This window comes from Leopardus geoffroyi, chromosome C2 (assembly GCF_018350155.1).
Source record: "Leopardus geoffroyi isolate Oge1 chromosome C2, O.geoffroyi_Oge1_pat1.0, whole genome shotgun sequence".
Classification (NCBI taxonomy): Eukaryota; Metazoa; Chordata; class Mammalia; order Carnivora; family Felidae; genus Leopardus; species Leopardus geoffroyi.
This window is the reverse complement of record NC_059333.1, coordinates 60,352,465-60,369,678: the sequence shown is the minus strand read 5'-3', so window position 1 is coordinate 60,369,678 and position 17,214 is coordinate 60,352,465. Positions and strand designations below refer to the sequence as shown.

Genomic DNA, 17,214 nt, shown 5'->3' with positions numbered 1-17,214 from the left:
TTGAAAAATCTATGAATGAATAACAAGGTTTTAGTCATTTGTCAAAAATAGAAATGAGTACGATTGATCTTTAATTTGTAAGTGCATTTTTAGAAACGATTCACTTTTTCAACTTAAAGTAATATTCAGAATGGCATGCGATTCTGTGTACTACATTTCCAAATCATACTGGTTATGATTATAGGGCTTTTTATAGTGAGCTTTATATAGTCTATAGTGAGAGTCCCAACTCAATTTCATGATCTTAAGGAACAATCTATAAAGAAAGGGAGAAACAAAAAATTTAAAAGTTCACACTGAGAACAATAAAAAAAAATACAAGGTGGTATGTTTTTTAGCAGATCCTGCCACACGCACACACACACGAAAAAATGTTAATTTAAATCCACTTTTTATTCTTTCATAGATTTTAACAATTATACACAACTTTTAACATAAAGATAGTGAAATCTCAAGGATAAGGAGGCAATATATATGGCCTCTTCTATTCGTTCTTCAGGATGGAAGGAAATTTCCAAAGGGTACAATGTGTGAGATTTAACACTGGAAAAATACATATGAAACTTGTTTAACTGGCTCCACTTAGGACCAGGCATAGCACAATAAATATAGAACTGCATCATCTTTTTAAAAGATTGTTGTAATTTTAACACGTTCTTACTAAAGAAATATGATCAGCGACCAATTTGAAGTTCTACAACATACAGATGAAGGGACACTTACGATGAGTATCAGAGCATCTTCTGTCTCTAGCATCTTCACACCCATACATCAGCATTCTTCAAAGGGAGTAAGAATTACATTGCAAACTCAGAATGACAAAAAAACAAACTTGGTCAAACTTTCTTCATCATATCACTCATTACTATCATAATCCTGGTTTGCTGGTAGATTTAAGGTAGGAATAGAACATTTTTGAAATCCTTTTCAATTCCACTGGTCTTCGGGCCTCTAGGTGGGAGGCCACATTGGAAGCAAACTGATTAAGCAGCACCATTAAGTCCACATCTCAACGAATCATTGCATAATTTTTATATTTTCCGATATTTGGAAAAGTTAAAAAAAAAAAAAAGAGCTACATATGGAAGAATATCTATCCTGAACAGCAAGCCACTGTAAAAACATGCAGTCTGCAAGACTGAAACAAACCACTGCTGAATTCTCTATTTTCCTTGACGGACCAAAAGAAATACATGACCTAAAAATTTAAATAATAATATACTGAGGCATAAAATAAATACTTTATTTATGCTATTACATTTGGGTATTTGAGGTTGTTAGGCACGTTCACATGCCCTTTCCTCTTCCTAAAGAGGAAGCATTGGTGCCAGCACTATTGGTCAGAAAGAATTAATGAGAAATTGTTGCTCTCAGAGCTGTTCTGAAGCATGCCTTACACAAAGACAGAAATTATTACTTTAAAACATATACTTAAAAGACAGGATGAAATTATCTTTTTTTCACATGAACAGTAGAGTTCCCAACAGACCCAGATTCTGTTATTAGCAGATAAAAGAATTAATTTCATCCTTATTAAACAGGATGAAAACTGCTATGCTATTGTTACAGATATTCTGAAAAGTTTTTTGAGCCAGTAAGCTGGCAAACTGGTTGTTCAAAAGTTCACTGAGCAAACAAACATGCAAACACATGACACACATCATTATCTTGTAAAAATGTAATGCCGCTCTGGCCCCAAGAATCACTACAGTCCAGCTGGTCCTTAATGGTGCAAACAGCCTTAACCACTACTGAATATCTTCTCTGTGGCATTTTACTGCCCATCACACTGCCACATGATTCTTAGAAGCTTCGGCTTCTAAGATGTTTGAGGAAAAGAAAAAGGGCATGAAGTGGATCAAGTTCCCCGTGATTGTTTTAAATGTGATTTTAAAAAGACTTTCCTAGTAATGTAGTAGGGTAGTCCTTGATACTGCATTTTTCATACTGAAATAAAATATGCTTTAACAAGATGATGTTTAAGTTTGACCACCTGGCTCCTTTTCCACTTTTTTTTTTTTTTTTTTTTTTTTTTTTCCTTTTCCACTTTTTTAGAGGGTACTGATTCATATACTGTGCTGAGTCCCACAAATGCCTGTTTTAAAAACAGTAGAGTTCCCAACAGTTTCCTATAAACATTCCTGATTTATACTGGGGGAGGCAATGCATAATTGGAACATTAATCATTCATGGTTTTAAAAAAGTAATTATACCCTGCAAAGCAGCTACTTAGCAAAATGCTAAGCTGCAAATAACCTTACCACATAGATATTGAGTCATTTCACAAAGTACCTGTCAAAACGTGTAGAAATCTGGCCTTCCGCTCCAGATCTATTGCAAAGAGAGTACATGCAATAGTCCCATTTACAATTTAATGGTGATGAGGCAAGGGCAAACCTAGGACAAGGAGGCATGTCACCCTACATATGAGTTTACAGTAGTGTAGCCATTATATATCATATTTACTACATTCACCATTCGGAGAAAGGATCAGGGAGGCCCTTCAAACACTGGAACAAAGGAATGTTTGTTTCATAGAAGACCACCAGATAAACAGGGGAACAAGCGATAACACACATAGGCACTAGTCTCAAAGCTGCACAACAAAGAAGCAAAGGGTTTGGAGATGAGAAATTTAGGAAACTATACACAGAGGAGAGACTGCTGAGGAAAAGAAGGAAAGAAATCACAGTTCTAATCTTCGAGGCTACGGAATGCGTTCTGCATGTCTTCAAGAAGTTGTGCGTAGTCAGCCTTGATCTTTGCTTCACCGTCTTTTACCGGATCCTGAAAAAAGACATTACAGAATTCAATTTACCTTTGGAAAAGAATTTTCAGAACAGGTAGTAAGTTACATATGTTTAATATATTTTGAGTATTAGGTTAAGTGAGGTACACTGCTAAAACACAGGCAGGGGTCAAAATTATGCTTATTTTCCTATAAGAAGAGAAATGTATAAATGGAGTAATACTCCAACCTAACAGAAAGAAGACAAAGTTTTGATTTTGTATTTTGCCTGCTAACTGAGTAATGTATAGAATGACCAATAGATGATTTATCCTCAACAATATGCAAAATATGGGAAAATTATGCAGTATCACACATTACATTCATTCTCTAGCATGTACAAGATAGTTGGAATTAATTTAGTCAAAACAATTTACTGTTCATGGTCTCATAGCATCACATTGGAACAAAGGAAGTAAAATTTCTAAAATAATCTTAAAATGTGTATTTTAAATCCTTATGGAAAACAACTTAATTGAGCAGTATGTATAAAAGAGGCTTTAAAATATTTAAGCCCTGACTCAATCATTTCACTTCTGGGAAGCTATAACAGGAAAATACACAAAACCAACTACATAAACAAAGCTGTCCATACCAACAACTGGAAATTTCCTATATACCTAACAATAGGCAAATATTATTCTCCAGCCACAAAATAATGTTACAGAAGAATATTTAATGACATAAAAAATTACGGAGATATTAATTTGATACAATGTGCATGTAAATAGAAAAAAAGATACCACCTTGAATCACATGATCAGAAATCATCACTATATTATTTATCATTGCATATATATATATAGAGAGAGAGAGAGATTTATAAATTATTTTTTAAAGTTCACCTATTTATTTTGGGAGAGACAGAGCATGAGCAAGCAGGGGAAGGGCAGAGAGAGAGGTATAATCCCAAGCAGGCTCCATGTTGTCAGCGTGGAGCCTGATGTGGGGATTGAACCCACGAACTGTGAGATCATAACCTGAGCCGAGACGAAGAGTCAGCCGCTCAACAAACTGAGCCACCCAGGTGCCCCTTATCACATATATTTTTTATCCTCTTCCTATGAATGTATAATCCATTTATTTATTTAAAGTATAACTAATATACAGTGTTATATAAGTTTTAAATATACAATTATAGTGATTCAACACTTCTATACATTACTCAGTGCTCATCATAGTAGCAGTGTGTTCTTAATTCCCTTCACCTTCCTTTCACCCATTCCCCCAACCCATCTCTCCTCTGACAACCACCAGCCTATTCTCCACAGGAGTCTGTTTTTTGGTTTGCCTCTTTTTTCCTTTGTTTGTTTGCTGTGTTTCTTAAATTCCACATATGAGTGAAATCATATGGTATTTGCCTTCCTCTAAATGACTTACTTCACTTAGCATTATACTCTCTCAATCCATCCAGGTTACAATTGGCAAGATTTCACCTTTTTATGGTTGATTAATATTCCACTATACATGTGTGAATGTGTCTGTGTATCACATTTTCTTTATCCATATGAATGTTTAATCTTTAAAAATAAAATTTGGATCAAATTACATATGGAATTTTTTTGCAACCTGATTTTTTTCACTCATTATACCGTAAACATTTGCTCAGATCTTTGGATATTCTTTGAAAAAATGATATTGATGTCTTCATAATACTCTTGCTATAATGTACATGTCATAATGTACTGTTGATCCTGTTTACCCTTGAATGACATTTAAGAAGTTTAATAAACAATCTTTGGGGCGCCTGGGTGGCTCAGTTGGTTAAGTGTCCGACTTCGGCTCAGGTCATGATCTCATGGTTCGTGGGTTTGAGCCCTGCGTTGGGCTCTGTACTGACAGCTCAGAGCCTGCAGCCTGCTTCAGATTCTGTCTCCAGTTCTCTCTGCCCCTCCCCCGCTTCTGCTCTGTCCCTAAAATAAATGAACATTAAAAAAAAAAAAACAAAACCTTTTACATACATTCATATCAAAAGTCTCTGATTAGGTGCACCTGGGTGGCTCAGTCAGTTAAGTGTCTGGCTTTTGATTTTGGCTCAGGTCATGATCTCATAGTTTGTGAGACAGAGCTCTGTTGGGCTCTGTGCTATCAGTGAGGAGCCTGGTTGGGATTCTCTCTCTCCCTCTTTCTCTGCCCCTCCCCGGCTTGTGTGCTCCCCTCTTTTGGGAGGCAGCTGGATGGCTCAGTCAGTTGAATGTCTGACTTGGCTTACTTAGGTCATGATCTCGTGGTTTGTGAGTTCGAGCCCCACATCAGGCTCACTGCTGTCGGTGTGGAGCCTGCTTCAGATCCTCTGTCCCCTCTCTGTGCCCTCCCCTGCTTTTGTTCTCCCCAAAATAAACAAACATTAAAAAAATTGTTTAAAAAAATGTTTTTTCTGATTATTGTATGTCAACTATACTTCATTTAAAAAGAAATCTGGTTATTGGGTCATATGTTTTGAATTGAAGCGACAGGACTCATAGAGCGTGAATATTTTAAAATTCTTGTTACAGTGACTATTTTTACAGATTTACTTTCAACCTATAGTGTAAACAAACACTATATATATAACGCACTGTCACAGAATCGTTCTCAATTTCTCTAAAGGTGATTAGTAAATATACTTGGATGTCTTAATTTAGAAATAATTAAATACAACCCAACTGATCAAATATTTTAAAAACAATCTTACACATTTGGATTTCTACTGATAATCTCATTTAATTATCTATTTATGGCTAGAGTAATTAAAAAAAAAAAGAATCCACCTCAAAGTTAAAAATGATGCGTAACAGGATACTTAGAAGTAAACAGCAGAAGTCATTTCAGGTGAGCATGGGGGTAAATTGGTAATAGGTACTTGAGGTAAAGTAATTGCTGCCCAGCTATGATTTTAGCTCTAAACTGCCTGGCAGTTAAGACAAAAGGGAAAATGTGTCAGCATTTATTTTAGACATGACATACTATAACTTTTATCACTAGAATTCTTTTTTTTTTTTTTTTTTTAATTTTTTTTTTTTTTAACGTTTATTTATTTTTGGGACAGAGAGAGACAGAGCATGAACGGGGGAGGGGCAGAGAGAGAGGGAGACACAGAATCGGAAACAGGATCCAGGCTCTGAGCCATCAGCCCAGAGCCCGACGCGGGGCTCGAACTCGCGGACCGCGAGATCGTGACCTGGCTGAAGTCGGACGCTCAACCGACTGCGCCACCCAGGCGCCCCTAGAATTCTTATTTGAACATAACTTTAAGGTCTGTTCTGGTCCTGAGCATGTATGAAAATGATAAAGCCAAGTTTCACACATCAGGTCTGTGGAGAAATAGATTGTTTGTAAATAGTTAAATAATTCAAAAGAAACATTTCCTACTAAAAAAGTTAAGTAGAAACAAAATATACCTTGAATTTCATGGAGGAAAGTTTATAAAGGATCTCCCCCATGTGCTCACGGATAATGGACCATGTGATTTTATTGTCACTCTGTGCAGTGGTTTCAACAGCTCTACGGGCCATATCATAAAATGCAATCATGTTGGACAGCATCCCTACTGTCTTGTAGAATGGGCAGAACCTAGGGTAAAAATGAAAGTCAAAATAATTAACAAAATAAAATCCAAAGCAGGCTCATATTTCATCTACAAAATAGCAGAGCATTAGCTTCTTTATTTAAATATGCAGACTACTTATATTTATCAGATAATAAGGAATGAAAAAAAAAAAAAAAAAGGTGGTAAACACTAACAACTACGTATCCAGAGTTTTTGGGTACAGATGGGATATGGAGTGAATGCATAGATGGAGATATATATTCATTTATTTATCTTAAGGTGATGTTCTTTTTTTATCTATTAAAATAACTAAAGATGGGGCGCCTGGGTGGCTCAGTCGGTTGAGCGTCTGACTTCAGCTCAGGTCATGATCTCGCGGTTTGTGAGTTTAAGCCCCATGTCGGGCTCTGTGCTGGCAGCTCGGAGCCTGGAGCCTGCTTCAGATTCTGTGTCTCCTCCTTTCTCTGCCCCTCCCATGCTCATGCTCTGTCTCTCTCTGTCTCTCAATAATAAATGAATGTTAAAAAAAAATTAAAAAAAAAAAAGAAAATAACTAAAGAGGAAGAACAATTAAACAGTACTGCTATAATCTAATGACTGAGTACTGCTATAATCTAATCTCTGAGGGTCTGTTTTCATACAGTGCAGTTAAAGGAGTAACCCAAATGGTAAAATAACTGAGTTGCAAAGACTCCCTTGTGATAGTGGGGTGAAGGTTTAGTGAATAATAGGAAAACAGAAAACTGTAATTCCTAAAATGAACAGTAACCCTTCCCCCATTAATGTGTTCATTTTCACTTACCCATACCTTTTAATAATGAGGACACACACATTAATACTCAACTTGGATCACATGCATTCTTATCAACTTCCTGACACATTCAAACACACTTGCATGCACAATTTCATGAACATTCTGTATTATGCTTTCCAAATAATTTTCCCCTGGTTGAGTTATTTTTGTATGGGTGGCCACAACTTAACTTCCTGATACAGATTTTTGAGATTTATGTTATCATATTTTCTGCTTGTCCTACATTCTCATAATCCTATTTGTTCAGTTCCTTCTTCAGTCCAACTATGATCTGAGGGAGAAAAGCTAGCCTATGATGAAAGGGCTCAATACTATCAAAGTTTAAAAGAAATAGGGACTTGGTCACCTGGGTGGCTCAGTCAGTTAAGAGTCTGACTTTGGCTCAGGTCATCATCTCACAGTCCATATGAGACCTGCGTCGGGCTCTGTGCTGACAGCTCAGAGCCTGGAGCCTGCTTCGGATTCTGTGTCTCCCTCTCTTTCTGCCCCTCCTCTGCTCACAGTCTGTCTGTCTGTCTCTCTCTCTCAAAAATAAACATTAAAAAATTTAAAAAAAAATAATAGAAAAGAAATGGAGACTTTAAATAAGCCACAGTAGATGCAGAGACAAATGGGACATCTAACAGAGACTAGCAGAAAGAAAGAGACTAAGTCTACTGGGAAATGAAGCACGAAAGTAGGACATACTTATTTAGGAAAAGAGTAGAAGAGGCATGGGCAGTTGTAAGGGGTATTGAGAAAAGCTTCTGAAGGAGGCAATGATCCCCTCATTCTGCACACTATGCCATAATCTAATCTACTTAAAGATAGCTGGGCAATGAGTGAAAATACTGTCATAACTGCACAAATAAGCAAAATCAAGACAAGGGTACATATTAGATTGTTAGATGTTTGCTATAACAATCCAAAGAACATAAATTGAGTCAGAGTTGCGTCTGCATTTGAAGAAAAAAAAAAAAAAAAGAATTCTAATGTGAAGGCAGCTCTTTCTTCAAAATCCAACAGAAAATCCTCAAATAAAAAAAGAAAATAATCAGGATAGGTTACCTGTCATAAGGAGTATACCCATTTTGTTGTAAGAAATCATCTTTGATAAGTTTTGCTACTTCCAGAGTGATTTTATCTGTTTCTGCTAGAGAAGCCTAAAAGAGAAAAAAATATATTTTTAAAAATTTACTTCCATAATGTGGGATCAGTGATTATAAGCAATTAAGCAAACAAAAACTATATAATTAATATACAATCACCTATCATTAATAAATTCACTTTATAACTGCTTGTTAATTTTTTTTTATTGTGGTAAAAACCATTTAAGATAAAAATTTCCATCTTAACCAGTTTTAAGTGTAGTTCAGTAATGTTAAGTATATTCACATTGTTGTGAAACAGATTACCATAACTGGTCATCTTGCAAATCTGAAACTCTACATCCATTAAATAGCAACTCTCCTTCTCCCCCTCTCCCAGACCCTGGTAACCACCATTCTACTTTCTGTTTCTATGAATGTGACTGCTTTAGACAAAATCATACAATATTTGTGTTTTTGTGACTACCTTATTTCACTTTACATAGTGTCCTCAAGGTTCATCCATTCTGTAGTTGTTAGAATTTTCCTTCCTTTTTAAGGCTGGATAATATTCCATTATATACATACATGCACCACATTTTGTTTATCCATTCATCAAAGGACAGTGGGTTGTTTCCACCCCTTAGCTATTGTGAATAGGTGCTACTATGAACATGGTATGTATACAAATAAATTAACTTTCTTCTTTTTTTTGAAATACTTTCTTCCTCACATCCTGGCTTCCTAGCTTAATTATTTGAATTTTGAGCCTTAAGTTTGTTTCAAGATCTATACATTTCATAAACAGTTAATTTTTAAAAAACATTACATGGTGTTTACAACTATATAAATGCAAAGTATAGGAAGCATGTACTTATTTATGTCAGTGCTATTTTATTGGAATTGCTGTTAGAGCTTCTTTAAATATCACTGCCTCAAAAACTTTAACTTTTGCAATCACCCTAATTAGACTAACAGGTAAAAATTTCTTGGGAATTGTGGGAAAGGGACAGGCTCAGTAAGTTAACTATTTTTTTTTTTTAATGACTGGAATGCAGCGCATTTTTAAAAAAATTTTATTGGGCGCCTGGGTGGCGCAGTCGGTTAAGCATCCGACTTCAGCCAGGTCACGATCTCGCGGTCCGTGAGTTCGAGCCCCGCGTCAGGCTCTGGGCTGATGGCTCAGAGCCTGGAGCCTGTTTCCGATGCTGTGTCTCCCTCTCTCTCTGCCCCTCCCCCGTTCATGCTCTGTCTCTCTCTGTCCCAAAAATAAATAAAAACGTGGAAAAAAAATTAAAAAAAAAATTTTTATTTAAGTAATGTCTACATCCAACGTGGGCTCAAACTCTCCACTGAGATTAAGAGTCACATGCTCTTCTGACTGAGCCAGCCAGGTGTCCCTTAACTGTAGTCTTTTGTTATCTTTTTACAACTAAGATCCTTAGAGATAAGAATCAGGTCTTGTTTCTTTTCTTTTTCCTGCTTTTTAAATTCCTTTTATCCCTAATCTCCTCTTCAACCATAGGCAAGTATTCAAATGTTTTATGTGTATTCTTTTATGTGCATAAATTCATGTGAAATGGGTATTTTATTTTGTAATAGTATTTTTAATTATGTAAGGCAGTTTTATTTGTGTCTTTGGCACTTTTTCAGATTCAGCCATGTTGCTGTGTGTCACACAGTCTGCTTCTAGCTCTTGCATACCTCATTTTCCACAGTATGCTCCTTCTCTATTTTTATTTTCCATCTTTGCCCCCGTAGAAAGCACTGAGATTTCCTCTAACTCCCTGCCACCACAAACGTGTCCATTTAAGGACCTGTTTGGGAATTTGTTTTGAGATAAATATCCGGAAACAGAACCGCTATGTCACAGGATATACAAGCAAGTACTGTCACTGCTCTCCACGATGCCAGCCCAGATGACACTCCCACCAACAGCACACCATTCCTGTCCTCACACCAGTTGGCGTTATCCAGCTTTCTGATATTTGCCATTTTCACTGGTATGACATGATATTTCATTATCGTTTGAGCATTTCTCCACAGGCTTCTTAATCTTTTGCGTTTTTCCTCTTCTCCTCTTCTATAATTTGTCTGCTACTTCCTTTGCCCATGTCTGTTGGGAGTTCTAATCTTCTTGTTAACTTAACTGTTAGGTAACAGTTTATCAGTTTTAGATGTTGCAAACTCCCTCCCAATCAGTCATCTGTTTTGTCACCTCTATCCATGATAGGCCTTTGGTGAACAAAAATCCTTGCATTTGATATAATCAAAATCTTTTTTTTTAATTGCTTGTGTGTATGCATGGGGGTTTGTTTAAAAAGCCCTTTTCCAACCATTGATCACAGAGATATTCTCTTAACGTTTGCGTCTATTAACTTGAAAGTCTCATCTTTCACATTTAAATTGCTAATCTGGAGTCTAGTTTTGTGTGTGGAATTAGGTAATGCTGCATTTTTATTTTTCTCCAATTTAAAATAGTTTTCCATCATCACTAAAACAATCCATCCTCCCTGCATTCGAATTGTGATACCATCTTTGCCGTATGAAAAGTCTATATATACTTGAGTACATTTGTTTTCTTTCACTGATCTATTTGTCTGTTATTTCACCAATAACACATGTTTTTATCACAATGTTTTGTATTGATATCCAACAGAGTAAAACCTCCCTTTTTATTATTCTTTTTTAAAGAATAGTATTTGTGATAGCAAATGAATTTTTGAATGGTTACTAATTTGTACAAAAGATGTAACCAGGAATTTGACTGGCATCACATCAAATTTATAGATTAAAGTGCTATCTACCTAATAAGTCTATCTAAGAGCTTGGACTGTCTCTCTATGTCTTCAGATTTTGTTTCATTTATTAGTTTTAAAATGTTTTCCACAGAATAATGTTATTTTTGATTAGTTCCTACATTCTCATTTTTGTTACTATTGTGGACACCTTATTTTTAGTTTTATTTTTTAACTGCTATTGCTAATACAGAAACATTTTCTTGATTTTTTGTTTATCTTGAAACCCTCACCAAACTTCTATTAGTTCTAATCGTTTCTCTATTAATTGTTATTTTTCTTATTATATAATGATATTTTAATTTCTTTCTTTACAAGTTTCCTCTTTTCTTACATCATTGATTAGGTCTTCTGGTATTTGAGCATTAGCAGTGATAGTAAGTATTCTTGTTTTAATCCTGATATTTAAACAGAATGCATCAGAAGTTTTTCCTTTAAGTAAAATATTTTTCCTGGGTTTTAGTATATTACCTTTAACAAATTAAGGAAATTCCCCTCTATTCCTTGCTTACTAAGAGATTTTTAAAAACTATAAATAAGTAATGAACTTCAAATGCTTTTTCCACATTGGTTGAGATATCCCTTTTTCATTACATTACATTGGTGAGTTACAATAACAGATTTTGTGTTGAATCATATTTGCATTCCTGAGATAAACTTTACTTGTGTTATTTTATTCTTTTAATACCCTACAGAATCTAGTAAACAGTAATATTTAATTTAGGAATTTGATATCTATATTCACAAACAAAATGCCCCTGTGATTTTCTTTTCTTATATTGTCTTTGGTTCTGGAGGTCTTCTGTTTCTACTTCCTCTTAACCAGGGCCATAGTACTCATTTATAAAAAATGAGTATTTAATATGTGCTAGTTAGCTAATAATACTATCAGTTGTGGAAAACAAATTAGGAGGTGACTTTATAACATATAATAAAAAGAACAGAGCCAGACAGAGAAACGGACATCCTGACTACCACTGCATACCATCTGAGAAGTCATTCAACTCTGGAATTTAATCTGGCTAAATTTAATTATACTATCCTCCTTTGAAACATCAAGACACAGACACAAGAATACAAGTCATGTGTTTAAGGTCACACAGCTATTATCAAAAAAAAAAAACTAGCATCCAATCCTTCTGATTCCTAGCCTTGGTGCTCCTGCAAAAATAAAATTGATCCAAAGCACGGCACTTCTAATTTGGTTGGTGATGGGTATGTTCTATTTCAAGAAATAAAAGTAAATCCAGTGTTTCTTTCTCATCTACAATATAACCAGGACCATGCAAAGCACTATAGAGGATCAAAAAGAATATAAAGGCTCTAATAATTTAGTTCCTCCTTCTGGTTGACCATTTTGAAGTGCAAGCCCCTCTTCTTTAACCTAGGAAAGCTCTGTGCCTGCTTTGACCAGAACATAAAACAGAAGTGATAGATATACTAGTTTGGGGGCCCCAGCTTACGAGGCTGTTGGTTTCCACTTTCTTTCTTTTTATATACTCTGTCTGACAGCCCTAAACTGCCATGTGGAGACACTACATGGAGGGACAAATGTCCAGCTAACCCATAGCCATTCTAGCCATCCCAGCTCAGGCACTAAACCTGCGAGGGAAGAAACTTTCAGATGACTCCAGCCTCAGCCACCATATGACTGCAACTGTATGAGGGGCCCAAGCAAAATCAGCCCCGAAACTACGAGCAGTAAAACACTGTTCAAACACTCAAAAGTATTGGAGTGGTTTGTTACTCAATAGTAGATAATCAAAACAATAATCATCTTTCTACCTTCCATAACATAAATAGGACCCTCAAATATCTACTGGATAAAGGCTAAGCTAAAATTCCATTATTTTAAAAAACATTTAATAAGGACTCATTTTCCTAGGCAAGAATCCAAGGTTCTCTCTGTCCTTAAAACACACCAGTATAACTCCTGGATCTGCCCTCCATGGGGCTTAACTACTCACCTTTCCGACAAGTTGTACAATTTCTGCCAGGTCTTCTTCTTCCTGCAGAATCTCCTTAGCTTTGGTCCTCAGAGGAACAAATTCTGTGAAGTGTTTGTCATAGTACTCGTCCAACGCACGCATGTACTTGCTATAGCTGATTAACCAGTTGACAGAGGGGAAATGCTTACGTTGAGCTAGTTTCTTATCTAAGCCCCAAAACACCTGATGTAAAAAAAACAAAAACAAAACAAATTCAATGATTTTTCTTAAATAAGTAAATAAATAAAGCCTTGAAGTATATTTGTTTGTTCTAAATATGCAATTCTGTAATTTTTTGGTCAAATTATCTTTTTAGTATATACCATGTGTAACTGAAATAGAATAAAACTTAGAATTAAAAAATATATTTCTTTTAGTCTCAGGAGAATTATAGTCAAATTCAAATTGTATCTGAATTTCCTCAATAGTATGGCAAGTCTGATAGAAAAAAAAAATTGACTCCTTTGAAGATTTATTATGGTACAATATAAACAGAGGAACCAGAAAATGTCTATAGAGAAAGAACAGATTCTTCCCTTTGATTAAAAACCTGGAAACATTCTGATTAACTTGGATTCCCTATCATGAAGGGTCAACTCAATAAGTCTACCAATCATTTTTCAAAGGCCAAATGTTCACGTATATTTTAGTCATTTTTTAAAGTTTTCTACTACTTTTTTAAAAAATTTTTTGATGTTTATTTATTTTTGAGAGAGAAAGAGACTGCCCGAGTGGGGGAGGGGCAGAGAGAGACAGGGAGACAGAATCTGAAGCAGCTCCAGGCACTGAGCTGTCAGCACAGAGCCTGATATGGGGCTCAAATTCACCAACCGTGAGATTGTGACCTGAGCCGAAGTAGGCTGCTTAACCAACTGAGCCACCCAGGCACCCCATTTTTTTTTTTAATGTTTATGTACTTTTGAGAGACACAGAGTTAGAGCCGGGGTGGGGCAGAGACAGAGAGGAAGACACAGAACCTGAAGCAGCTCCAGGCTCTGAGCTGTCAGCACAGAGCCTGATGCAACGCTCAAACACACAAAAAAGGTGTGAGATCATGACCTGAGCCAAAGTTGGACACTTAACTAAGCCGCCCAGGAACCCCTATATTTTATACCTTCTTAACTTTACTCCTCCTTTCCCTGCAATTTAAACTCAAAATGTTAGCAAAGGTTAAACACCTTGAGAGCTGTACATTTAGCTTGACATTTCTTTTTATCAGATACTGACAGAAACGTAAACAAATATTCTTTTTCTCACATGAATAATACTTATGAATATATCAACATTTATTTTCTTTACTATAGTCCTGATTTGTATACATCTTTCACTTAGGCTTCTCTTAATGGCCAAGTTGGCTAGCTATCCACTACCATTCATGCCTTGTCACTGGGAGGCAGCTGCGTAGGCAGAAACTACACTTTCCAGCTTTGCTTTCATCTGGGTGTGGCTAACAGAATGAGTGGGGGATTGCACTGGAGCCCAAAGTTCACAGAGTGGGTGTGCCTTCTCCACAGTTTCCACTTGTGGCAGCAAGATGCAGATGGTTAACAGTCTAGGTGATGATGGTGGAGCCCAAGCTGGAAGGACCTCTGGCCTGTGAATTATTAGTATATGGAAAAGAGCTGCCCTCTGACAGGATCATCTGCTTTAGACCATACTATGAGGAAAAAGAAACTTCTACTGGGTTTTTGTCATTATGCATTTTTAGGCCTATTTGTTTCTACAACCAGGGTTATTCTCATTTAAAGGGTAGTATTATTCTAATACTAATAAAATTTTGCTATTCCAGATATATTTTCCACTTACAGAAATTAAATTTCATAAATCTTCAGCAAAGAGCTAAGAAAGAATGGACAGAATAAAAACTCTCAGTGACAAGAATGTTCCTAAAACAAACCTTCCTACTGCCTACTTTTAATGAGTAAATTTAATACTTCACGATGATTAGGTAACATTAGGGTAAGGGTGGGAAAGCTCAGAAGTTGACTATGCTAGGAAAAGGTATACCTGAACAATACCAAGAGTAGCGGATGTAACTGGATCAGAAAAATCACCACCAGGTGGAGAAACCCTAAATTTAAAAGAAAAAAAGTCATTAGAAAAGCTTAAGAAAACACAGCTGGTATATGAAAGTAAAAGTTTTTTAGAAGTTAATTTTAATGTAAATAACTTTAGAACTAACCTTTGAAAAGAAAATCTACATACAAATATTAATAAAAATCAATACTAAATTGCAAATAAGAATGGTAACTATTGAATGCCTTCAAGTGCAAAATATGAGAGACATAATCAATTTCATGACTCTAATCGAATAGATGAAGCAGGAAGGAAGAAAAAACTCTAAGAACAAAGTATGGCTTCAGGTAGTGATCATGGATCTTCACTTTGTTTTTCCATACAATCTTACTTAAACATGTCTATAATTTTCTAAGTTACTCGTAAGATATTGTGACTTGAATATAAAAAAATCAGTGCAGAGATAACCTAAACGTGTACATTGTAAAGAGCTCCTCGGGTGACCCTGCAGTGGTTAAGAACCACTACCCTCAGAGGAAGCTGAATATTTTCTCTTTAAAATATATGACTTTTTATTCTTCTTTTGAAGAGTAAATAGTTTAGGTGCTTACGCTCCTACAATGCTGACACTTCCTTCTCTTTCAGGATTTCCAAGACATTTCACCCTGCCTGCTCGCTCATAGAAAGAGGCCAGACGGGCACCGAGGTATGCAGGATATCCACTATCTGAAAAGAGAAAAGAAAATTTTTTCTTTAGCTAAAAAAAAAAAAAAATAATAATTTTTAATGTTTATTTTTGAAAGAGAGAGACAGAGAGAGAGAGAGAGACAGAAAAGAGAGCGAACGGGGGAGGGGCGAAGAGTGAGACACAGAATCTGAAGCAGGCTCCAAGCCCCACGCTGTCAGCATAGAGCTCGACGCAGGGCTCCAACTCACGAACCGTGAGATGACGACTTGGGTGAAGGTGGATGCTCAACCAACTGAGCCACCCAGGAGCCCCGTGAAAAGAAATTTAAGGGAGGTTCTAAGCCAGTACTAAAAATCCTATCAGCCTTTTAATATAATAAGCAATACAAAGACTCACCTGCAGGCATTTCAGCTAAGCGACCAGAGATTTCTCTAAGGGCCTCCGCCCATCTAGAGGTAGAGTCAGCCATCATACTGACGTGATAACCCATGTCACGGAAATATTCTGACAGCGTAATTCCTAAATTGGGGAGAATATTACAAGTTATAATTCTATAATGTAGAATCCTGACTTTGTCATCATTAAGAAAACTTTAAAGCAATAAATACATGAGGCAGACTGTTAGCTGTTCACCAAAATCCCCCTTCTTTTGTGCATACAGCCAAATTATATCTCCTAGCTTCCTTTGTATTTAGATATGACCAGGTAACTGACCTCTAGCTAACAGAATGAAAGTCGAAGTAATGAGTTCCATCATCAGGCATGCCACACATCCTTCCATGCTCTTTATTCTTTCTGGCTTACTGAGATGGACAGGACTCCCAGCAGCCCTGAAAGTCAGGAGTTGAAAACGGAAGAGTACTTTTCAGCCTGGGTCCCAGCCCAGAATGACAGAATGAAGAAGAGTCCCCCTAACCACTTAAAAAAACATCTGTTATCCTGAGCAATGACAAATTTGGGTTTATTTGTTGCCATAGCCTATTCTAATATTGTGCATTTAATTTTTTTATGTTTATTTATTTTTGAGAGAGACAGAACATGAGTGGGAGAGGGACAGAGAGAGGGAGACACAGAATCTGTGTCCAGGCTCTGAGCCCGACGCAGGGCTTGAGCCCACAAACCGTGAGATCATGATTTGAGCCAAAGTCAGAAACTTAACTGACTGAGCCATCCAGGTATCCCAATATTGTACATTTTAAAAACCAGGAAAAGACTTTTTCTCTATTTTTTGTTGAGACAATTAAGTCTGAAATTAATTCCCACTGTAGCTTTTGTCTACGTATCACATACACATATACCAAAAACCATCAACTAATTAGCTTATTTTTCAAATGCAACAAATGTTAACACAAGTAATATCTTACTTATCCAGATCATTCTCCTGTGTATACCAGGTTCTGTTCTGTTAAATCACTTAGAGTAAACCATTTAGAAGAAGCTAATAGACAGAAAGAAGTCCTGGGTTCTAGCTCCTGTTTTCTGATTAATCTCCACAACTAACTTCATTTCCCAGTGTTATTTCCTAA

General features: G+C 36.2%; 1 protein-coding gene across 3 annotated transcripts in view; it reads right to left on the bottom strand.

The window, feature by feature from the left end:
- Positions 1-2,358: 2,358 nt before the first annotated feature.
- Positions 2,359-17,214, bottom strand: part of ATP6V1A (ATPase H+ transporting V1 subunit A) — a 64,185-nt gene continuing 49,329 nt past the window's right edge. For all 3 annotated transcript variants that reach the window (XM_045502086.1, XM_045502087.1, XM_045502088.1), the window contains 7 exons: positions 16,085-16,207; positions 15,612-15,726; positions 14,992-15,055; positions 12,964-13,167; positions 8,179-8,273; positions 6,169-6,340; positions 2,359-2,787 (listed from right to left, as the gene is read on the bottom strand). In XM_045502086.1, coding sequence (XP_045358042.1) covers positions 2,695-2,787; positions 6,169-6,340; positions 8,179-8,273; positions 12,964-13,167; positions 14,992-15,055; positions 15,612-15,726; positions 16,085-16,207 — 866 coding nt within the window. In that variant the 3' untranslated portion in view covers positions 2,359-2,694. The remainder of the gene's footprint in view (positions 2,788-6,168; positions 6,341-8,178; positions 8,274-12,963; positions 13,168-14,991; positions 15,056-15,611; positions 15,727-16,084; positions 16,208-17,214) is intronic.